This window comes from Thunnus thynnus, chromosome 18 (genome assembly GCF_963924715.1).
Source record: "Thunnus thynnus chromosome 18, fThuThy2.1, whole genome shotgun sequence".
NCBI lineage: Eukaryota > Metazoa > Chordata > Actinopteri > Scombriformes > Scombridae > Thunnus > Thunnus thynnus.
In genome coordinates this window covers 16,277,211-16,301,502 of record NC_089534.1, presented here as the reverse complement: position 1 = coordinate 16,301,502, position 24,292 = coordinate 16,277,211, and the positions used below count along the sequence as shown (strand labels likewise).

Genomic DNA, 24,292 nt, shown 5'->3' with positions numbered 1-24,292 from the left:
ATATAAAGACAGCAAAATTTCACAGAGAATATCCTTTCTGCATCTTGAAGAGGTATGCTTGAGACTAGCCAGGGCTGCTCTTGAATCTGAACATAGTATTCACAGAGGTTTAATTTCCTCTCTCCACTGTAGAGCGAATAAAACTGCCATCATTTCAACTGCATACACTGATATATGGTCAGTTGTTCTCTTGGTCACCTTAACTTTCAACTCTGGGACATAAAATGCGCTACTTGTTTTTCTATTCTCTGGACTTTTAGACCCATCAGTAAACATATGTACATAATGCCCATAGTTCTCATGAAGTAGCCTGCGAATTGAATGCATTTCTGCTTGAATGTACTTGTTCCAGTGTGGAGGAATCTATTACTGGTTGAGGCAGTAAACATGGTGGAATAGCTGGCATTAAAACAGTTTGACTGACCCAATCATTGACCTCTAATTCCTTAGCTATATCTGAAATTACAGTGAAAAAACTCTCCTTCATTTTGTTGCTTTCCTAACGCACGTCTATAACCCTTTTTGTAGGGTGTAAATGCTTATGGCTCTGCAGATTTGCCCAATAATTGGTCATTAATTGTTTCCTTCTTAGCTGAAGACACATTTCCCCAAATTCCACATGAAGTACTGACAGAGGCGTTGACTCGACTCCCCCACAACACAACCACAATGCTTCAGGCTGAATTCTGTCTGACTTTTTTAAAGATGTACAAGCAGCTGATCCAAATACAATGCACCCATAGTCTAGAACTGATCTAATTAAAGCAATATAAATATTCTTTATAGCAAGTCTATCAGATCCCCAAACTGTTATTGTATTAAGCCATCTTCTGGAGTCAGTTAACGCCTACAGTGCCCGGATTGTCACTTTTTCTATCAGCCCTGTTCTCCTTAGGTATCTGATCAAGCATCTTCTGTCCTGTCCACTAACACCACACTCTAATATGTTCTTTAATCTCAAATCTTTAATCTTAAACCCTAATCTTTCCATTTCCTCCATCACGTCCTGTCTATATAGACTGTTGTTTCCTATTCTTAATCTAGTTATTATTCTTTTCTGTTTCCTCCCGTTTCTGACACCACACCCTCTATTTTGAATCGAATGTAAATGTCTAATCCTTATCTCCTGATCCCAGTGCTGTTGCGACTCTTTATTGATCTTCTGCCACACAATGCCCTTTCCCTTTGACTTTGAAGTTTAATATGGATGTCTATGTTTCATTGTCTAACTGCTTGTTTGGCTAGTTTGTCCACTCTTTCGTTGCCCAGAATGCCAATGTGAGCAGGAACCCAAATGAATGTGACCTTTTATTGCTCTTGGATCTATTATCCACAGACCGTTGAATCGAGGGCAACTGGGCTCGGTTGTAGATACTTGAAGACGTTTCACCTCTCATCCAAGGGGCTGACGTGGACACTTGGTCTTGGTTGATTACATATGTTGTTGTCTTTGTCCACTCTGACTCTGACAAAGAAATGTTAGTCTGTTTGCACCATTAAATGCTGCAAATTAATCAGTGAACAATATTTACCAACTGTTCATCTCTGCTAAAAGTGCCAACTTTAAAAGTGGCCAGGAGTGCTTGTCCTAGTGATCCACCATGTAACTGCAACATCACTGATTTGATTCCAGCTGGGTTTCTTGTCTGTGCTCTATCCTCAGAAATAATCCTTAAAACAAAGTGACCAAAGAAGATGAATTTAGAAGCTAAAAACATTTTCTGTTTCAGGAGCAACTTTTTTTTTTTACACAATTATCAGTACATTAGACGTCTTCCCAACCCTGATAATGAGGCAGCTCCACAATTTTACCTGATCCCAACAACTGCTCCATGTTCATAAATATTACTGTGACTCACCTGGACCAACAAAAACATACAGGTGGTAGATCAAACCATGTCTGCAAGCTGCAGTTTTCAAGTCTTTTTTTAGTCTTAAGACCATAATCTTCCTGCTGAAGACTGACTTTTGTGTTAACAGAGGAAACTGAACAACAGTTGGTTAGCAGGCATCATTTTTCATTATTCATCTCACTGTTAACAGGTTCTCTGGATGCATGCAAGGTCATTTATACATATGTATAAAATTGATGTATGGAATCAGCTAACAGTCACATGCTTACGTCCTTACAGTTCATACAGAGATGATTCGCAGCCACACAGAAAAATTGGGAAACAACATCATCAATAAAACTGTTCCTACACTGTTTGTTCATCATCTTCAACTAAAGTATATAATCAAATATAAATATTTGCATCACAGAGTGCAAGTTTGTTCAGATTTGCATAGCAATGTGAAGTAATCTATCTTTTAAAATCTATTGTGATCCTGATATCAACCTGATATACATAATCTATTTAAACTTACAATAGACAAATATAGAATTACATGTACTGAAATAAAGTCAGAAATTCAATATCAGAACAAAATATACCTGAGCAAGAAGCAAATATACAAGAAGAAAGTTTGCTGCATTGAATTATTGTCAAGTTGTAAAAAGTTGAGGTTGAAATAGTCTCATATTGTTAAAGGGAGATGCTGATATGATGAAGTAAAGGGAGTTGCTGATAAATAACATAATAAAAATAATTAAAATGATTGCATTCATGTTCCTATTTTACATGCGTACTGGAACAAACAGTTTAAACAGTTCATAAAGGGAATGCATGGTGAGGTGCAGTGACAGAAAAAAAAACACCAACAGGTTTAACATTTACATTATAAAACATTGGTTTAACAAGCATAAAGAGTTGATGCCGCCTCATCAAAACAACTCTAAATGAGGCTTTCATAATGTAAGGCACACATTTAATTACCTGACAACTGATTTCTTCAGTGAGGGCGGACAACAACTTAAAAAATAGAGTTTCAAATGATATAGAGAGATAGTTTAAAATACAAATAGTGTACGTAGAAAGTGAATTAGCAGCTGCTAACAAGTCCACTTAGCTCCAGTGTGTCCAAAATAGTCTGAGTTGCTCCTTCTTTGTTTAGGACAAAACGAGAGCAGCAAAAGTTGTATAAATGGATGAATATAGTTATTGCAGGTGAACCTCCATGATTACCCTTAAAACTGTAAACATCCAGAGTAAAACTCAAAGAAGATCAAAGAAATGACAAAGATTGTTCAAAAAGACTTAAACTCAAAAAGTATATAGAAATGTACCTCAGCTCTTCTGTATTTTCACTGAGAGTCTCATCAGGCTAACATGATTCATCAAAAGCCTTCATCACACATGAGATACGTGGCTCTACGTTGTTTTATGATGTTTGTAAAATTTCCTTATAATAATTAGTTCAGTAACAGTTCCTGTTCCTTCTTGGTATTCTCAAATGTAAAAGTGCCTCAAAAGTTGAAGACTATTAGAAAAATCCCTGGGTTTTTGTGGTGCTACTATGAAAGGGATTTCTACATGCAGCCAAGTTTTTAAAGGACCAGTGTGAAGGATTTAGTGGCCTCTAATGGTCAAACTGGAGATTGCAACAAACTGAAGACCCCTCCCATCACCCACCCCTTCCAAACGTGTAGGAAAACCTACGGTGGCTGCGTGGAGGAGGATCCGCTCCCTCTGTAGATATAAACGGCTCATTCTAAGATAATGGAAACACAACAACTCTTATTTTCAGGTGATTATAAGCTAATTAAAACATACTTATTAATATTATATTCCATTTCGTTCCACTAGATGCCACTAAATTCTACACACTGCACCTTTAATGCAAGACATTTCTTTGGCATGCCAGCAGGACATGCAAACTGTTTTTTTCTATTTAGTGGATTCAAAAGGGTCCATCATCTGTTTTTGGTGTGACAGGCCTCGAAGCAGAGTCTTGACTCCTGACTCTTGCCTTTGGGGACGAAGTCGGCGGCAGCGAGAGTCTTCTTTTTAAAGACAGCAACCTGAGGATCTCGCTCACATGAGACTCGAGGACCGACAGTCGGCCACTCAGTATCTGAATGTCCGCCTTCAGCTCCAGTTTGGCTTCATGCAGCGTCGCTTGAAGGAGAGCTTGTTCCGACACTGGCTGCACAAAAGTGTGTTTGAGGGAGACCTCGCTGTCAACCCCGAGACTGTGCTCGAATGGATTTCTCTCCATTGGGCTTTTTTCCATCGGGCTTCGCTCAAAGGAACTTCTTGAATCTCCGGCTCGGTCGATACGCAGATCGCTCTTTGTAATTCCACTGTCGCAGGAGTCTGTTTTGTGCAGGGCGCTTGTTTCGTCACCTGCTTCTCCTGCACTCTTGCTGCCCTCTGTGCTCCCCGTCTCTCCGCTTTCCTCTGAGTCCTGGTTCTTGTTAGCAGCTGCTAATTGTTCTGAGGACTGTGATCCTTTAGGCCAGTCCTCCGGCTTCTGTGGCTGCTTTTCCTGCTCAACAGCAGGAGGCGGTGGTGCAACAGAGGTGCCTTTTCTAAACTTTGCCCAGCCTCGAGCGCCTCCCCGGCTGGTGGCGCCACCTCCAGCTCCCTCTCCACCTGCACCACTCCTCTGCACAGGGCTGTTGACCCTCTGACACATCTGATTCTCTGCACAAGGCCTTAATCTAGACTCCTCGACCTCTTGTGCACAGCTTTGCTCTGACTTTTCAGTATGGATAAAAACTTGTGAGTCCTGCAGAGGGACGGCCATGCTACATTCACTGGCTGCACCTCCCCCTCCTGTACAGGGTGCATTATTCTGCACTGTGGAGCTGTACTCCTGCTGCTGAGGAGATAGAGTCTGACATTGCGTGTAAGAGTTTGAGTCCGTGCGTTGGTGGTGCTGCGGTTCCACCTGCACAAAGCTATGATCGAAGTAAGATTCTTCTGGTGTTTGACCGTCTCTCTGCTGCCTGAACCTCTGGAACAGCTTGCGAACCGGGTGGTCTTCAGGAATGGAGAGAGTCACCTCGTTCCTCTGGCGCTCCTGCTCCCTCTTCATGTCAGCAATCTTTCTGAAGACTATCTGCAAGAGGGATGATCTGTGCATGAGGACAGCGATGTGGGGCATACTCACTAAAGCAACTTTTAAATTACATAGGAGACTTACTGCACATTGTGCTCCACTTCGATGAAACAATGTAAATATATAATGCAGCTTTAAAGCATGGATAGCCATCTGGAGCTGCTATGTATGTTGAAATATTAAAGACTTGAGAGCAGCAATGCACAAGGGAAACTGTTAACGGAGCGATAATGCAATAACGGAGCGATATCTAGGCCCTAAAGGTTTCTGAATCCCCTCAGAAGACAAAGGAGGGAAAGAGTTGATACTTTGATGTTTCACTTGGTTGTTGCAAACATTGTTATTCTATGTTGTTGAAGACATTCTGGCAGTATCTATCAATCCAATAACCTGCAGTGTGAGCAGCTCTAAGTGTCCAAATGTTCACCAAAATATCACATATTAAAGCATATGCAACCCAAATTTATGATGAACTTTCATAGCAACAGTGTTTTTTCTCACAACTCCAAAGCATTGCTTCAGATCTTCTGACATTCCTTGTGATGATTAAATCCCGTATGTTACGAGTCTTTAGAAACCACTGGAGATTTAAGTTTAAGGCAAAGTTTTTTCAAGGCTTTACTTATCTCTAACTGATTAACTTCTTATCTTATCTTATATCTTGTCTTACCTTGTTCTCGGACATCACCTCAAGCTCTAGGGCACTTTTATGGTCAAGAGGAAATGCATGTAATCATAAAGCTGCACAAAGCAAACACACACTGAAACCAGAAAGTAAATCATCAAAACTCGGCTGTATGAAAGCAAAAGATTCTCCTATGAAAATGTATTTATTTGTAGATTTATAGGCGAAACATAAAGATAAACATAAAATCTAATATAACAATCTATGTTGCAGCAATCTATAATCAGTGTGTCGAACCTGCTTCACAGTTAAGGGGGTGGAGATGCAGGCATGAAGGGTTTCTAAATGCTGCTCATATTAATAATAGATGGCTTTATTTTCATTGAATACATTTTAAGTGAAAGCCATAAATCTTTCATCGCGTAGACACAATTTGCTTTGAAACTGTTCCGATATAGCGCTGCTTCACTGATGTTGTGTGAATTCAGTATATATGATTACATAAGACCTCTTCAAAAGGAGCAGTGCAACAACCTAGAAAAGTCAGAGATGTAGTAAAACATTATTATGAATCAGCATCCTTTGGTAAACACTGTGTTAGTAGGATTCTGTGTTTTTAACTTGATAAACAAATCATATTAAGTAAATGTAAGTTTGTTTATACATGCTTCATGAACGTGCATATTTGATCATGTGTAATGTTCAAAATCTACATCTGAATTATTTCACATAAGCCACTACAGAACAAAAACCTCAACAAGCCTCACGTACCAGAGTGACTTTAAAGGGAATATCCATTAAGATTTATTTATTTATGTAACAATGATCCCATAGGATAACATTACAGAGACATATAAGAAACTTAGTCTCAAGGCTGTAAAGCAATAAATCTCAGTGCCTTAATGGGATTTATATTATATTGCCTGGAGAAGCTCTATCAAATATTAATTAGTCCTTGTTTGGATAATTATTTTTAATTGCCCGCTGAAATGTTAGCAAATAAGCTGCTGAAAGTTTGGAAACAATGTGCATGTGTAATTATTTTATGCAATTTTCACATTATATGTAACGATTTATGAGTGAAGAACACTGATATAACTGAGATAAGGCTTTTTTTAAAAACCTTTAACATTCAGTTGTTCCCTCTTGTTTTGCCTTAAGTAGCTTTAAGGTTGTTACAGTTCATCAAAACAAAATATTCTAGATGTCTAACGCATCATTTTATGCATATTTCCAAACTCAACCTAAAACATGTTTTTTTTGGAAACTTTAAGTTCTGCGTTTGAACAAAGTCTGACTGCACAGCATGAGTATTAATAAATAACAATAAATAACTACACTGTTTAGTTGCCTTGTTTAAACCTGTTTCACTGAGATCAGACATGAAAATGAGAGACAGAAAAAAACCAACAAGTGTAATTTTAAGAGTGATTTTTACCCGTTTTCGTAGATTGCAGGTGAGGATGAGGTTGCGGGAAAATGAGTTGGCGAATGCTGTGTAAAAGTCCAGCACCCTCATCAGAGCTTCTCTCCTGATGACATGCAGATCGCAGTAAGTCAGGGCGCGGACATTTGCACAAGCACGGGCCAGCGTGGTCTCTTTCCAGAACACGTCTCCAAACACGTCACCTTTACCTGCACGGTGCAAGACATTGATCTAAGTGTCTTTGACCTAAACATCACAGATAAAAGTACAATTTCCTTTTTAATGGGAGCTCAGAATGTGTGGAAAAACAGCAAACTGTACAAAAGTCTTTCTGTGAAAAAGACAAATAACAGGAATAAAAGTGGTCATCATGATACAGTTAAAGGAGAGGTTCACAATTTTGTCTTAAAACAACATTTAGGTGTCCATATAAACACGAAAATAGGTTTTCCTCACTGTAATCATTCCTCCTGTTCATACTGGCTATTAAATATCTCCTTCAAATCTGCTTTCAATGTAAGTGATGGAGGCCAAAATCCACAGTGTGTCACACAGTCATTTTGTGCAAAAATGCATTTAAAAGTTTATCAGAAGCTTATATGAGCCTTCAGCAGTCTGAGTTAGTCATATCAAGTGGATATCTGTCACATTTACAGTCTTTTTAGCATCAACTTCCCTCTTTGTGTTTCCCTGTTGAGCTGCAGTGGAAGTACAGTAAGAAAAAGAGGGACTTTGGCACTAAAAAGACTGTAACGTTGAAAGATATCTACTTGATTTGACTAATCACAACCTTTGCTCCAGTTTTATCTGCACCAACATGTGCCTTGATAAAACTTGGCACAGTCTATTTCATAGTATTGCGTCGGATTACCTAGTATTGCAATGACCTCATCATCCTGGATGACTTCAAGTGAACCAGAGACTACAAAGCAGAGGGTGTCGACGCTCTCGCCGATATGGAAGATTAAGTCTCCAGGTGCACAGTGTGTGGTCTGAAACTCCACAGCTAGAGAGCGCAAGCAGCCGTCACTGGCCAGACGAAACGCCGGGTGGTCGTTGAACACCTGTCTGTTCAGGTGGACGCAGATGTCTGCTCGCATGTCTTTGGGACAAATTGAGAGAACCTGAGAGAGATGGTGAGAGTGTCATTAAAAAACTGTGCAGGTTTACGGCATTAAAGGGGTACTCCACCAATTTTACACAGTTTTCTTGTCATAAATAGTAAAACTCTGTGGAAACGTGTATAATGTCTTAAAATGACCCTGATGATTGAGACAAATTTATAACAGAAAGTGTGCACTACAAACTTGGGGAAGAAGTTTGACATACATGGGCATTTACAGTTAACAGGGAAGGTTGAACAAAAGATGCTACTGAGTTGCATTATGGGAATTGTAGGATCCAGGTTTTGGAGCTTTATTCATACTAGGGATTAAAGTCAGGATGTCTCGACTTCTGCTGCTTTAATTTTGACCATTTGTCTTTTAGTTTTTTTAGTTTTATAAATCTGTCTCTTGTGAGTTTCTCAACTTTATGAAAGTGCAATGCTTTAACTACGCAACAAATACACTTTACTGCAGAACTCTTGATATTCAAAAGAAAGAGTTTCTCCATTTATTTCCAACCACACAGGCAGGCATTTATAAAAATACCACTAAAATACCCCTAAAGCAAAGTTTCAATGAACCCTTGAGAGTCAACGAGTGTACTCCGTCTTCTGTTGTGACCTTTGAGGCTCGTTCTTGTTCAAATCGCCTGTCAGCAATGCCCATATATTTTTATGATAGTGTTAAAAATGATAGCATTCTTCCTTTTTAACAGTCAGCGACACCGCTGTCAGTCCTCAATCAGTTCAACTTTGGACTTTTACACATGAAGCACATATGTGCACTACAAACCTCTGTATATAACTGTATATATCAAAATTATATAACAACAATAAACTATATGCAATTTCCCTTAATAAATTACTGAGGATATATTAAGTGCATTGCTCCTAATGTATTATCAGATATATACATCCGGATCATTATCATTTTAGAGCTTGTTACCAAGACTTGGACATTATAAACTACTACTAATACTGTAATAATAATAATACCTTATCTGTGTCGATGCCCTTAGACATGGCCCAGGTGGAGACAATGAAGTCCATGACTCTCTCACTCAGACCTTTGGGAACCTGATAAAGCTTGAGGAAGTCGCGCACGTTGTTGAGCATCTCATGGTAGCGGTTTGTGTTGGTGTACATCTGCTGGAAGATGGTGGTGACATTTCCAAAGATGGTGGCATAGAGCAGCGCTGAAACAAAACACATAGAGCAAAGTCACGCAGGCTGCCTTACAAACATGCAGGTTGCTGATTTATTCAACATCAGATGGCATCACGTGACATGTTTTATTCTAGCAAATCATTCGGGATTATTAGAATTTTAGTTTACATGAAGCGCTTTTAGGAAAATAAACAATATTTATGGGATTCATTTCAAACAGTATTCAGGTATTTACACCTCACATTTGGTAAAATACCCTTAAAATTGAACAAATAACATTACATGTACCACTTACGTTGTAGCTTTTTTTTACATGGCAATAATTAATGGAAAGGATTGTAACATATTGAGGTGTTTTAATGGATTATATGGACAGTTTGAGGGTTTATTAAGGAGTAAAAATCCTTTTTAAATGGAACAAAACACATAAAACCATCCCAGAACATTCACCTTAATTGAAAAATGAAGGCACTTTTTAAGTATAAAACAAAGGATATATGTCAATACATACTGTTATATATTGCAAGACTTAAATGTATCCATTAATTACCTCTTTAAAATCCTGTTAGTACCTTATTTGCATCGTCATTAATGGGTAATTTAATGGAATGTTACGGTACAAAAAATTCTGTTTTATTCTAAAAGGGGAGAAAAAATCTTGGAAATGTGTGAGAAGTTGGCGTTCATGTGATGAAATGCAGGAAGAGAATAATAAAGTAAACAATATTTCACCGATGGCTTTCATTTTACAAAAGCAGCTGCACATTTCAGTGCAAATAATGGGATTTTGTTGGGTAACTTACTTCACTGTACATCAGAGATGCACTGATCTGGCTTTTTCAGTACCGATACTGATATTTGGGCTTTGGGTATCAGTCGTTATCGAGTACTGATCCGATACCATTGTTAATTAATAAGCTGTATGCTTCATGTGTGGAAGAGACTGGGATCATTCTTTTATGTGTGAGGCAACATCAGACTTGACTTAAACATTGTTTCCTAACTTTGTAAAACAAAATGTAACAAATAAATACATAGATATACATTTACTGAGTTGTTATTTATTAAAATAATGGTATCCAATACCAGATCCAGCTATTTGAGTCACTATCAGACTGATATCCGATATATAGTATCACTATCAGTGCATCTCTACTGTACATGTATTCTATAATATGCGGTATAATTCAGTATGGTTGACAATATGGTTAACATTAAAAAGTGAACACACGTACGCACACAGCGAGTGGTGGATTGAGCCTGTATAATATAATTCATAGCTAATGCACATTTCCTCGGAGGGTCCTGTGCTGCAGCGCTGCAGTGACCTCAAAGAGTCAGTCAGGATCTCTTATCGTGAGGTTTTACCCACTCAAGGGGAAAGAGTCGTCTCCAGTCGCCACGGCAGGATCGCAGAGGTTAGGATACATATCTAACGTGATGGCTCATTGTCCGTTTACTACACTGGAGCCTTCAGGCAAACTCTCCCTTCCTTCCTCTCCTCTCTCCTCTCACATAATTAGTATATCTGTAGCAGGAGATTTATTGGCCGTAATTGAATCCGACGCCTCAGTGTGACTGAGTGATCTTCGTGATCGAAACACCACCAGAGTAATGGGTGTTTACTTTCGGAAGTACAAATGTTGTAGCACGGCAGTCAGTTTGTGTTTTCCTCGCAGTTTTTATTGCATCACTTTACATGCTGTTTTAGAGGAGTGGGCCAAAGGTTAGGACACGAAGGCGAGTCGTGACGGAGGAATTGTAAGCAAAGGCTGACAGTGGAAGCAGTGACACTAAAGGTGAAGCTATTACTGTAACTGAAGTGGGTGATGGAAATAATACAGGCAGCAGTATAAAAATAGCAATTTCTATTTCTGTGAAGAGGTTCAAAATAATTCAAATGAGGTGGATGCGACCTATTGGTTTAGATACAATAACTTCACATTATAAAAGCATTCATCTTTGAAGTGGATGAACTCATTTTTGTGAATGAAATATTTGCAATAGTGTGTTTAATGTTCATATTAATGTTAAGTTAGAAATATGATCTTAAAGAACTATTAAGGCAGGGTATACAGTGGTTATAAGACGTAGTAGTGTTACACAACACACTGAGGTCCACAAAACTGCATCACTGCTAAGTTCAAGTTACACAAGAATCGACATAACAAGCTTAATCTAATTTACAGTTTTACGTCATGGTCTGAATGTAAAAAAAACCCACTGCAGTCCTACGTTTGAAAGGAGATTCAATAAGGGTTACTAGCTTTTACCTGGATTCACCTTGTTCAGTTGTCTCCATTAAAACAGCTATATGTCCCTAATGTTTTGGAGAAAGTATCAGGGCAATGAGCAATAAAGTAAATTATGAAATACAAAGAAATTTGATCCTTTAGTTCTAGTATTTAAAGCATAATAAAAATGACAAGGAGCTTTATGAATGAACATAAAAGCAATGCTCTTTTGTTAGCGGGTAGTGATGACCAACCTCCAGTCCGAGCCTCATAGAGCAGGCTGTGATGGGCGCTGAAGATGTCACTTTTTATTATCGACAAAGCCGAGTCCTAAACTCGAGCACCGTGACTGCAGCTAAATGTGAATTAGTACTGTACATGACCAGAGTCAAGAGTACAAAATGTTATCTCTAGGTTACCTAATATCTACTGTCAAGAGTAAAGAAATATGTATGTATAAAAAAATTCTCTCTGAGATTTAAGAATGAAAAAAAAAATCTACATTAACTATTTGGCTAAATCAGGCACATTTGTATCATAATAGCACAAATTTATGTGCAGAGTTGCTGATGAGAAGGAAAATCTACATTTAGGTTGAAAGACTGGGAGATACAGTACATGGATTCTACCTCAGCCCTACTTTATAATCTAAACCTGATACTTCCTTGTATAATGTAAATCTAAAATGAGGGAGGGACTGTCCCTGCTGCCCTGGCAGTTTCCTGCATGCTGCAACAAAGGCCATGCAAGAAGGAGAGAAAAGCACAGAAAACATGCTGAGCCTCAAATTTCTCTTGTCTGTACCAATGGAAACATACTGTTACTTCAGCTTTCATACAGTATCTGCAGCTCAAAGTGCTGAATTACTCTGCTTTATTGTAGTTGTGTTTTTAATTTAACACAATCAAAAATGTATATCGCCTACATTCATTTGTATATGCTGCTTTGTGTGTTTGTGTATTTTATTGATTATTATAAAAATGCACATAAGCAACATCAAGTCAAAGTAAAATGATCTAAATTAACATACAACAATGTTGATCTCTGCTACACTGAACACATATCTGTAAGCTATTTGTTGATCATACTAAATTTAAATTTGACTTCATATCTGTGAAGATCTTCCTGGACCTGTACAACAATTACACCATATGCAGCTGTTAGAGAGCCAGCAGGGCTACGGAGCACATTATCATGTCTAGCATGCAAGTAAATGCATCCAGATTGTTTCGGCTCCTGCAAGGCTCTACTGGCATGAATGAATTAATGCGTGAATAAAGTGAAAACATGCCTCATTTGGTGTACAGTCGGCTTCTTTTGGAGTGATGGCTATTAGTACACAACTGAAGTATTCCACTTATCAATGACATGTTACTGCTCCACCGTCCACCTGCAGCTGCTGTTTGAAACTGGTGGTTTATCTCACTTTACTGGCAGATAATAGCAGTTAGCTGTCACTGCTATACTGTCAGTCTGTGGCAGCTAGCTAGCTGGAAAAGCTATTATATATTATATATAACATACTGTATAGCTCAGACAAAGCTTGAGTGACAAAACCAATAAACAGTTAAATTCTATCATATGTGTATATTGAATTATTTTGTATGAAGTTGGTAATTGCTTAGTTTAATTGACTACAGTGTTAAATGTGTAACATGCTAGTGGTTTAAATCATGGATGTATTTAGAGACATGGATACAGTGCAACCACTCAGCCTTGCTGCCAAGTTTCCCCAGTGGACACTTAAAGTAATGCAGCAAAAAACTCGCCTTGGACCTCAAAGATTTTTCCCCATACACCAATATTATAAGAGACGTCTACAAAACTGTTGACAGGACACCTTAAACTGCAAACAAGCACAGTTATGACTCATTCTTTTATGAATTTTTAATCCATGAAGGTTTTATAGTTGTAAAACTTTCCCACAGCCTTGAAAAGCAATTTTAAAGTTTGTGACCTCACAGTGTAAAGTTGAACACTAATGTGCGTATTCAGTGGACCGCACAATGCAGACGCAAACGTGGAAGCTAGAAATCTTTCTGGGCCTATGTGCCAGGCGAGCAATTTTCATTCAAGTGAATGATCGCCATCCTTGAGTCCGGTGTCCGGTTCCTATAATACATCCATGGTTTAAAATTAATGCCACTAGCCACAAAGATACCAGTATCCAAATGTGTGGGAAGCAGTATCTGTCAGTATCTGTCAGACGAACATGAGTGACATGCTATTTATATAGTAAGTGACATATGCCACTAGAAATTAGTGTCACTCAGGGAAAAGGGACATCTATTGTGGTACTTCTGATGCAAACTTTTCTTTGTTAATTTCATGAATCAATGTTTTGGACCCTACATAATGTCTTCATATGCCGCTGAAACAACAGTGGAGCTGATGTGCCTTTGTCCTCTAATCCAATGGGTTTGCACTGTCAAGCTTGTTCTGCATGTTCACCAAGGAAGAAAAACAGTGGTCGGTTTGACTTAAGCTGTCTTGAAAATAATTTCACTTGAATTTCACTTGACAAACTGTCCTCTGCCAGCTGATAAATTTAGGTTTGATCGCTCACAGGCTCAGGAGAACATAGGAAAGACTGGAGGCCTTGTGCTTATTACAAGATGTTTGTATGTGTCTGTGTCTGCGATAAAGATAGCTTGTGTGTATCTGTATTAGATTATTGTGTCCATTGACCATCAATCATATCAAGAAAGGTAATGATAATATTTGTTGTGTAATATCAGACCCAATAGATTTGTTTCACTTCAGCTGGAGAAAATAAAAAGCTGAATATTTTTGATGTAAGGAAATCTTGAAATACTTTTTGTAGATCTTATTAAACCTTTGGAGTATTTAATATAAAATGGTGGAAAGTAACTTACAGCCCACCATCATCATAGCAACGGAGAAAATCTTTTCACCATCTGTGGTCGGAGCAATGTTGCCAAACCCGATGGTGGTGAGACTCGTCATGGTGAAGTAAAGAGAGGAAATGTACAGCGTGTCTTTGTTTGGGCCGCCCTCCCACTGGCCGGTACCACTGGTGTTGTAGCGGTAAGGAGTACCAATACTCAGGGCCAACTGGTAGAGCCAACTGTCTGTCTTGATGGTATTTGTGGTCTCGTCGATGACCTCATAGTCCCCGATGCTGTACCAGATGCAGGCCAGCCAGTGGGCCACGAGGCCGAAGACACACACCAGCAGAACCAGGACGGCTGCCCCGTACTCCAGGTAGTGGTCCAATTTCCGGGCCACTCGGCCTAAACGGAGCAGGCGGATGACTTTTAGGGAGCTGAAGAGGCTGCTGAGACCCTACAGAGCAAAGACAGGTGGAGGAGGTGAGCAAGACATACTGTAGTGGAGAGGTGAAACAATTAGTCAAAGATTAATCTGCAACTGCTTTAAAAATCGATTAATAATATAAGCAACAAAAATGTCAAAAGATCAACTTTTAAAAATGTGAAATATTTGCTAGCTTTCTTTGTCCTTTATGAGTATCTTTGGGTTTTGGGCTGTCTGCTGGACAAGACAAGCTATTCAAATATGTCAACTTGGGTTTGGGAGATTATGGAATAAATGATTAATCAAGAAAATAATCAACAGATTATAAAGTATTGAAAATGACCATTAGTTGCAGCCCAACTGCATTGATTATTCAAAAGGTTTTCCTTTATGGATTCAGTGAGTATGACTGAGATTGTTCCATAAACTTGGCTACACAAAGTCATTTTTCAACTCTTTATAAAAAATTAAAACACTAGTCAGATTACCTCTGTCTGACCTGAAAGAGCAGGTCATGAGGTTCTTGTTTTATTTAAAGGCCCCATACAGCAGTGACAGTTTTGCAGAAGTTAGCAATATAAAAATCTGGGTTGTCTTATTTGAATCTAGCAGCAATCATATAAGGGGCTGTTTGTGTCACATTTCTCAGAAGTTGCAGCTGATTTAATGCATTAACTAGCAGCAGAAACAAGAAAGAAAACACAACACTGACTTATCATCACCTTTTATGTTGATATATATGGAACCTATCAGCAAACACTTGCTTATTCAGACATCCAGCAGATATGGAGCAACATTGGCATTTCATTTAGAGTTTGTGTCCACCTGATAATATAAATCCAACACTCCTGCTTTTTTTAAAACTCTAATTTGGTCTCCACCAACTCTTGAGGGAAATATTTGGCTCTTTGGCAGCTAAATGCTCCACTATGTTCAGCTGGTAGTCAGTAATTTTGTCTGTCTGCTGTTTGGTGCTGGAATAACTCTCTGCGGGTGTCTCACTACGTTCCTTTCAGGTACACTTAATAATTAGATTCCCTGTTAATATAAAAATATTGCTTAAAACAGCTTTAAAAGAAAAACATGACTTTTCTTACTGGTAGCACAGAGTCCTCCATCCTTGTGCTATTCCTATGGAAATGGGAGGCGTCACGGACATGACTCGCTGGAGAGGCAGATGTGATGACATCCTTCATAGAAACAGTCAAGCAGAAATGTTTTAGTATTTACATGCAGTGTGAAGTATCAATTCCTGTGCCATTTTAGCAATAAATCAATGATAAATTAAAAGACTTGTCCGAAAATTTAAGCAACAGTCTTGAAACTCACTTACCTCATCCACATTTTCAAAGGCGTTAATGATGTCATAGGGCAGACAGGACAGCAGATCAATGACAAACCACGTTTTCACGTAATTCATTCGTATCAGCTTCGCATCTGAAATGACCTCTCCAGCAGGACCCACGAAGGTAGTGTGGAAGTTGAGCACGATGTCAATCAAAAAGATGACGTCCACGATGCTGTCCAGCACCAACCATGCCAAATTGTTTTGCTTGGTCTTAAATGAGACGTTATAGGGCACCATGATGGCGGTGTAGAAGGTGAGGATGAGGATGACCCAGTCCCATGTGGTCTTGAAGGTACAGTAGTGGAGGATGATGTGTGGAGGGGTCTTAGGGGCTTCTTGCTTGTACTGAGGGAGGATGTCTGATCCCAGCTGGAGAGCCTTTTCATTGACAATTAACAGGAATAAACATCATGAGAACAGAATCTTATGTAAAATGTGAGCAGTGATTCTTCCAGTTAATGACTGAGGATGTCAGTTGAAATGTCATGAAATCATTTCTGTATCTTATCTTTGGATTAGTATCTACAGTTTCATCACTCGTTGATCTACAGTGTTTTCCTGAAGTCACTGGCAAACTGAAAAAGTGCTGAAATAGATGTTTTTGTTATCATGATATTCTCTCAACCTGCCTTTTCCACTTCTAGTACAGTTATTATGTCCTATATTTCCCTAGCCAGTTTGAGAACACTGGGGCATGTCTCTGATCAGATCAATGCCCCTAAAAACAACTCTTTTTTGCTTGGGTTTGTAATAATAAAGTGAAAATTTAATATAAAATACAAACAAATTACAAAAAATGTACATTTAACTGTTTCTGTAGCTGTTTTTCTCACCATCCTACTGGATTTTAGGGTGGATTAGTTCTTCACAAGATGGTAAAGCTTGGTTGGAAAAACTATTATTCTCTTTTTAAACTCCAGATCGACTGTCTTATGTTCTTCTTGGTTGAACTTGAGCTATTTTTATGTGAATACAGAGCATCTGAAAACCACTTCTTTTAAACCTGGAAGCTGCTCACCTCAACCAGTCTGGAGGGCTTATGGGTGACCTCAGTCTTGCTCAGCGGCGCTAACTGTTGCACCAGGTTGCGATTGTTGGTCAGTGCCCGCGTCAGCCTGGCAAATTTTGTCCATCCTGACCACAAACGAAAAGACAGATCATTTTTATTAAGGCATACACCACAACATGGCATTACAAATTCTCCAATGATTTAACCAATATTGCAAAGGCAGCATTCAGCTCAAAATTAATTTACTTCATGAAAATAAAGAAAATTACCATATTACTGATATTAAAAACAGTCAGAGTGTATTTATTTTTATTTATTTATTACTAATGGAGGAAGGAGGCAGGCGGGTGCTGATGGGAGGCTTTGACACAATTGCATTGACAAACTACCATCCGTTTGATCCAGTTTGATAAGATTGTACATGACTGCATCACTGTGGCAGACTTTCCAATAAATCCAGACTTTGTTTACTTATTATTTTCATTATTTGTACTGTATTAGATAACTTAATAAATTCTGTGTACAGTAAACACTGAAGTATGTTCCTCTCTATATAAGTAACAATACAAAATGATTCAACAACTCAAAGATAAAAATCTGTGCACATGGCAATTAGATTCTGAACAAGACGGTTTTTCAATTTTTGCAGTAAAACCAGTCACATTTTGTCACCTACAGTGTCACTCTGTCAGCTGGAAAATGCTTGTGTGTGCAAAGCAGCAGTATTTTCATACAGTTATAATCCTCATGTGGTCTGAGTGTCCTGCGTTTCTGCTTTATGGATGTAAAAAGTCTCAGTGGCACACTTAATCCCCAGGGAAATGACACTGTATAGACCCACAGAGACCAGTGTTCACTGACCCGCACACACAACACCTGGATGTCTGTATGTTACATACCAGGAAACAAACGTATGTTAAGTCACAGCTGCTCATGTATCGGCTACACTGCAACCATCATGCTTTTATCAAGTAAAACTGAGCTGCGAGAACAAGGGCTGCACCTCAATAAAGACATTCACACAAGAATCATGAATCTGATATCAATGTAGGACCGCATACCGTTCAGTAAATTAGAAATAAAACTGCCAGACATAAAAGAATACAACAGTTTCATCCATTCATGCACATGCAGATGCTATTTGGAAATTCATTGAGAATCATGACTACGGTGAAATACTGATCACATTCAAGTTGAAAGCACTTGGTCCAGAGTATGAACTCTCTCACCTCTAGTTGCTTCATCTTCAATCGGTTGTTTGAAAAGTGTAATATCTCTGAAGGTACAGAGGAAAAGCACCACCTTGTCATTCTCATTCCTGATCGGGGCGACCTGCATGTAAAGCCATATTGGTGTTCCTGCAGGAAATAGTCAACATGAAAGTTGTGAGAGAGCACAAATAGACGATGTTCTAACCAAAGAGGAAATGAGTGATAAATAAAGATGACTAACTATGTCACTGTTAATCATGCATTGGAGAATGTATTTTGTAAAAACATAGGGCTTAATAACGACACTTACTACTCTTTGCATAGAGCAGCACCTCGTAGAAATTGGACTCATAGTTGTCAAACGTTTGTCTGATTTTGTCTATTGTCTTCTTATCGGTCAGCTCACCGTACATGAAACTTCATCAGGAGAAAGAAAGAAAGTGAATGGGAGTTTGTAATTGTTGGATGGTCATGGAGAAACAAAGATAGATGATTAAAGACAGACATAACTGAAGTGGACTGAGCAATTCTGCAGACTTCAAAAAGCACAGTAGAAGTGCACATCCAAAAACTTTAAACAGGTGCTGGACCAAAGAAACAATATTCAAAAGAAAGATGAAAGTCCACACACTGTAGCTCCCTTTTTCAGTCTGAAGAAGAGCATGTAGCTCGAAACATCACTAGTGCATGTCCCATTAAACTGCCTCTAAAGGAAAAAGGGAGCTACAGTGGGCAGACTTTCATCTTTCTTTTGAACAGTTCTACATACTTCTAATTTTTCTAAATGAATGTTGCTCACATTTTCTAGAAATAACAACAGAAGTGACCATGAGAGAATACAGATACTGAGAATTACTTGAGGTTTCCTGATGCAAAACATCTGTGTCTTAAAATATAAACCACCCACTCTACCTTCACATTCAGGCCATTATACAACAAAAACCATCTTACTTGCACGTGCTGCTCCTGTGCATGACCTCAGCTCTGTGGTAGCCAGACAGCTTGCAGAATCCATCGTTGCTGTATACAACCGGCCACTCCACAATCTGTGCATTTCCCAACAGGAAACTGGTTTCTGAGATAAAATGGTGTGAAAAAAAAAATCTGTCACCACCAGCAACAAACCTGCAACCCAGAGGAATAACGCACCTGTTGATCAACCTTTGGGAGTTTTGTCTGTGAAAGTGGAAGCATCCTCATTATCGTCGCAGTTGGTGTTATATAACTGCAAAGACATTGAAACCGGACTGATTTTTTTTTGCTGCAGTGCCATTGAAGCATTATGCAAATGTTAAGTTAAATCTGATATTTTGTTGCTGTTTTCCATTAACAGCCTCCTATAAATCATGCTGACTAGTGTCAGAACTTACCCAAATCTTCAGTATATATGTATATCTTTACTTCTTGCAATTATTTAAACCAGTATAAAACAAATGCTGCTGCTGCTATTGATATCCCTATAATAAATGTATATAACTGGAACAAAAAGAAAAAAACATTCATATTTAAAACAGCAGTAAACAGGAGTAATTAGACAAGTCAGTGGGCAGAAATAGTTGATAAAATGTTTATGTTCCAACCTTGATGTTAATTAAAAATTGATGAGGAGCTGCAAAGTTCTGCAGCTGTACAGCAGTCTGGAGGAGCTGCAGTCATGAGGGACAAAGTCAAAGGAAAATTTCTCCAAATTACGCTGCACATTCGCGATCAAAGCTGTCAAACTTAGAGCATTTGCATGTTTGTCTTCAACTTAGATGCTTGATTGTTGGATGAGTTTGTGCATCTACTCTGCAAGCTTTGGTTGAGTCTGGAAAAATTCACATAATAATGACTCAGATTGTTATAACAAAAATATATTATTGAAGTGAACAATATCTTTACAAATGCTTGATCCATGTTTGTTTTTGTTTCTACTAAAGTCAGCCCACTATCACCTTAAGAATACATCAAGGATTAAAGGATTTATGTCTCAGCAGGATTTAGAAAAACTTGTCCATGCATTTATCTTCAGCAGACTCGACTATTGTAACAGTGTCTTTACAGGTCTAACTAAGAAATTGATCAGACAGCTGCAGCTGATTCAGAACGCTGCTGCTCGAGTCCTCACTAAGACCAAGACAGTGGATCACATCACTCCAGTTCTCAGATCTTTACACTGGCTTCCTGTCTGTCAAAGAATTGATTTTAAAATACTGCTGTTGGTTTATAAAGTACGGAATGGTTTATGGTCAAAATACATTTCTGATCCTCTGCTACGTTATCCAGACCTCTCAGGTCATCTGGGACAGGTCTGCTTTCTGTCCCTAGAGTCAAAACTAAACATGGAGGAGCAGCTTTCAGTTTTTATACCCACATATCTGAAACAAACTCCCAGAAAACTGCAGGTCTGCTGCCACTCTCCTGCTGCCTTTTATTAAATCAAATAATTATTAATTTCTTACACTGCACTATAACTTTTATTGTTGTATTTTATCTGTCTTATTCTAATTTAGCTTAACTCTTTAATAACTACATTTAATTGTATTGAAATGTCCTTTTATAATGTGTTTTTTTTTGCACTTTATCTTAATGCTTTTAATGTTTTTATGTAAAGCACTTTGAATCACGTTGTTGTTGAAATGTGCTGTATAAATACACTTGCCTTGTCTTGTCTACTGCAATTTTCTTTGACATGCACGGCATTTGTAATTTCACACACACTCAAATCTCACTTACACGAGACACTTTTCACCCATTTTTAATAACAGAATTCCTCCCTGAAAAGATATTACAGTCAAACAATACACTGTGATGTATGTGATGTTGGCACTACAGGAGATAAAATACCATTAAGTGCAGTAGAGCAACCATTAACACAAACAACATTATACATCCCTGAAAGTCAACTGAAAGGTCTCTCTTATAGTAGGTGGATCATCAGTGCAAACCTCATCTATGTCAGAATGAAAATGCATTTTTTTTCACATTAGCCGTCTCATTATTTATGTTAATTTATTATTATTAATTAAATTTTTAAACAATCTATTGGGAAATTCTCTAGGGAGGCTCCATTTTAAGCACTTTTGATAAAATAGTTATATACATAAAGTATATATAGATTAATAGAGTTATTTGATGCAGCCTCCCATTAAAAGACATAGAAATAACACTGCAGGTTTAAGCATCCAAGCCCTGCTGGGTTACTTGACTGACATGCCAAATCAACATCCATTCATTCTTGTTTCCCCTTTTTTAAAGAAAAACTCACCGCTGGAACGCCGGACAATATTTTCCAAAAAAGTGTTTTGCGGAGCCACCAGTCCTCTCTTGCCCCCATGCATTATGGAGGGTTCCTGACAGAGATTCAGTGCTGCTCGGAGCTCGCGCTGATGCTGTCTACCCCCCTCGACGGTCTGCCAGACAGGAGTGAATGGACCACTCGTGTCAAGTTGAGCAGAATAATAAGGCTTACATCCGGATTACGGTTTCACAAATAAAAGACTTGTGGTGAAATGTGGCATATTGTTCCCTTCTGAGTGTTTAAACTGAAGACCATTTAATGTGAAATATGAAGCGAATTGTACATATTTTAACTAACTGCAGCTTTCACAGCATATATTACATCTTCAGCCAATTCGGCTTACACAAGAAGTCTAAGTTTAGTGTTTTTAACAGGATCGGCTTAGTCACACAATACATGTAACAGACAGCTTGAGATAATCTTTGCTTGCTTTAATGAGAATCTTTTTTCACTGATGTAGCTGTTATAAATGTTACATAACACTCAAAAGACATTAAACTGGTTAGTTTTACCCTGAAGTAAAGCCCTCTATGTTTCCGGTATTATTGTCTCTGGCTTCATGGAGCTGCCTGCATTTATTTGACACTCCTGTTATTCAGTTTATGATAGGATATGAATGGAGATTTATTTATAAGCATTATTCAGGCTTATACGTGTCCTGTTGTTTCTCCGCTATCCAAAACTAATAATTATATCCAATGTGGCAAAAATGTTTTTAAAGATAAATTGGAGAAGAATGTTGTGCTTCAAAAACGGGATTCTCAGATGCAGTGAGCATGTTCCAAAAATATGAAAAGTTAAAAGATCTCAAATTTCCTGGTCAAGGAGGACAAAATACCAACATCTCACTTGTTTATTTGGCTCGCATCAGACATTTTGAAGACCATTTTATTCAAATTTATCATTTCTACTTTTACTTAAGTAGGATTTTTCATGCAGGACTTTTACTTGTAATTGAGTATTTGGTACTTTTACTGAAGGAAAGGATCTGAATACTTCTTCCAACACTGTACTTTCACAAAAAAATAAGAAGTGCTAACAAAAAGCCCCATACGGAGAATAATCAATATATAACAGGCAGTGATAAAATCCGGAGGGATCATCAGAACAATAGCAGCAGAAAGAAATCACATCACAAATGTCTGATGTGAGCCAAATAAACGTGTGAAATGTTAGTATTTTGTCCTCCTTGACTAGGAAATCTGAGATGTACTACCTTTTCATATTTTTGGAAGATGTAGCCTACTTTAAAGATGTTTGTAATTAGTTTAGTAAATATACAAAAAGTGTTTATAGCTGTAGTTTCAATCTACGATATTTTGAGTTTTTAAATGATAACTGTATTCTGCAGATCAATACTATCCTCAGCGTATAAAGAGATAAAGTATTCACAATATTTCAAATAGATGTCGATCAAATATCGATGAGGTAAAGTGCCCAAATATTTTTTATTCAAGTATTGTACAGTTAAGTATAGTTTTGAGGGATTCATACTTTACTTGAATATCTAATAGTTATTTTATGGATTCAGATTTATATACAAAACACATGATCAGTTTATAAAATATGATGCATTGTGACAGATTAACATTAAATACTTAAAAAAAGTATATTTGCTCCAGATCTCTACAACATTAATATACTGCTTACATGTTCATAATAATTCAATAACACTCTGAAAGTTGCCATTCAGCATGATGAGTACTTTTACTTTTGATAATCTAGTATTTTGCTGATAATACTTCTGTACGATTTAATAATCTGAATCCAAAACTTTCACTTCTAATGATGTATTTTCAAATTGTGTTCTTGTCGTTTGTTTTTACTTTTACCTGTTGTAGTGCTACTTTACTTATTTTGGCCTACTTAAAGTCCCCCTCCGGTCAAAAATGTGTTTTTCTTCTTGTTCCAACAGTTGAATGTTTGAGCTTCACTGTGCAGAATGATTTATGTGCAGAGTTTGACACTAGAAGGCTGTTTTCACATTCATCTGCTAAAAGTGGAAAGTTGTGTTACACATGGTGAACTACTTTCTGAGTTTTCACTAAAGTCTCAAATTACCACCACTGAAGTACGCATTCTGTCTATTGCATTTTCACTTTATTTTATCTCTCATTAATATTATCAAATGAGTTTTACTTTCCATCTAATGTACATTTACATGTTTTTTATGTTCATTTTAAGTCTTTTTTGATGTGAAGCACTTGTAATTTGGTTGTAAAGCACTTTGAGCTGCATTTTTTTGTATGAAAGGTGCTATACAAATAAAGTTATTATTATTATTTTAATTATCACAGTGAACAAGGACATCCAGCAGTTAAACTTTTAAATGAAAAAATATTTGCATGTTCATAGATTCAGAATTTTTAACAGGGGAGAAGGAGTCGATGCCATTTTAAGGATTTTAACATAGTAATTATATTTTATGTGGGAATTACCATATCACACACACATTATTGTTTAATGCAGAGTATTTTACTGTCTTAAACGTGTCTGGAAGGGTGATCTTTAAATTTTTACTTCACTTACTTGCTTTACTTAAACACCACTGCTCATCCTCTACTTGAACCAAAACCTGTGCAGCAATTATCAGTTGCTGTAATTCACCGTCTGTCCAGCAGGTGGCGGTACTTGATTACATTGAATACCGAGGGAACAGTACAGGAA

General features: G+C 37.8%; 1 protein-coding gene across 2 annotated transcripts; it reads right to left on the bottom strand.

Annotated features, from left to right (window-relative positions):
* Window positions 1-1,971: 1,971 nt before the first annotated feature.
* LOC137169399 (potassium voltage-gated channel subfamily H member 5-like) lies at window positions 1,972-24,187 on the bottom strand. 2 transcript variants are annotated; one of them, XM_067572540.1, is made up of 12 exons: window positions 21,593-24,187; window positions 19,297-19,420; window positions 18,656-18,762; window positions 18,364-18,492; window positions 17,144-17,259; window positions 16,111-16,503; window positions 15,875-15,967; window positions 14,378-14,807; window positions 9,097-9,296; window positions 7,867-8,119; window positions 7,008-7,204; window positions 1,972-4,944 (listed from the first exon to the last, which is right to left on the bottom strand). In XM_067572540.1, exons 1-12 carry the CDS (start codon window positions 21,663-21,665, stop codon window positions 3,781-3,783), a joined length of 3,279 nt encoding a protein of 1,092 aa, XP_067428641.1. In that variant the 5' UTR covers window positions 21,666-24,187; the 3' UTR covers window positions 1,972-3,780. The 2 variants fall into 2 exon arrangements, with proteins under 2 accessions (XP_067428641.1, XP_067428640.1); XM_067572539.1 differs by lacking the exon at window positions 21,593-24,187 and having other exon boundaries at window positions 19,297-19,522.
* Window positions 24,188-24,292: the final 105 nt, after the last annotated feature.

Bases quoted from the DNA above. Each gene is read 5' to 3' on its own strand.
- LOC137169399 (XM_067572540.1), bottom strand. From the start codon at position 21,665: ATGCATGGGGGCAAGAGAGGACTGGTGGCTCCGCAAAACACTTTTTTG. The intron at 18,763-19,296 runs GTAAGATGGTTT...CTCCTGATGAAG, and splicing joins CACAGGAGCAGCACGTGCAA to TTTCATGTACGGTGAGCTGA. The intron at 9,297-14,377 runs GTAAGTTACTTT...GTTTTGTTTCAG, and splicing joins TGCTATGATGATGGTGGGCT to CGCTGCTCTATGCCACCATC.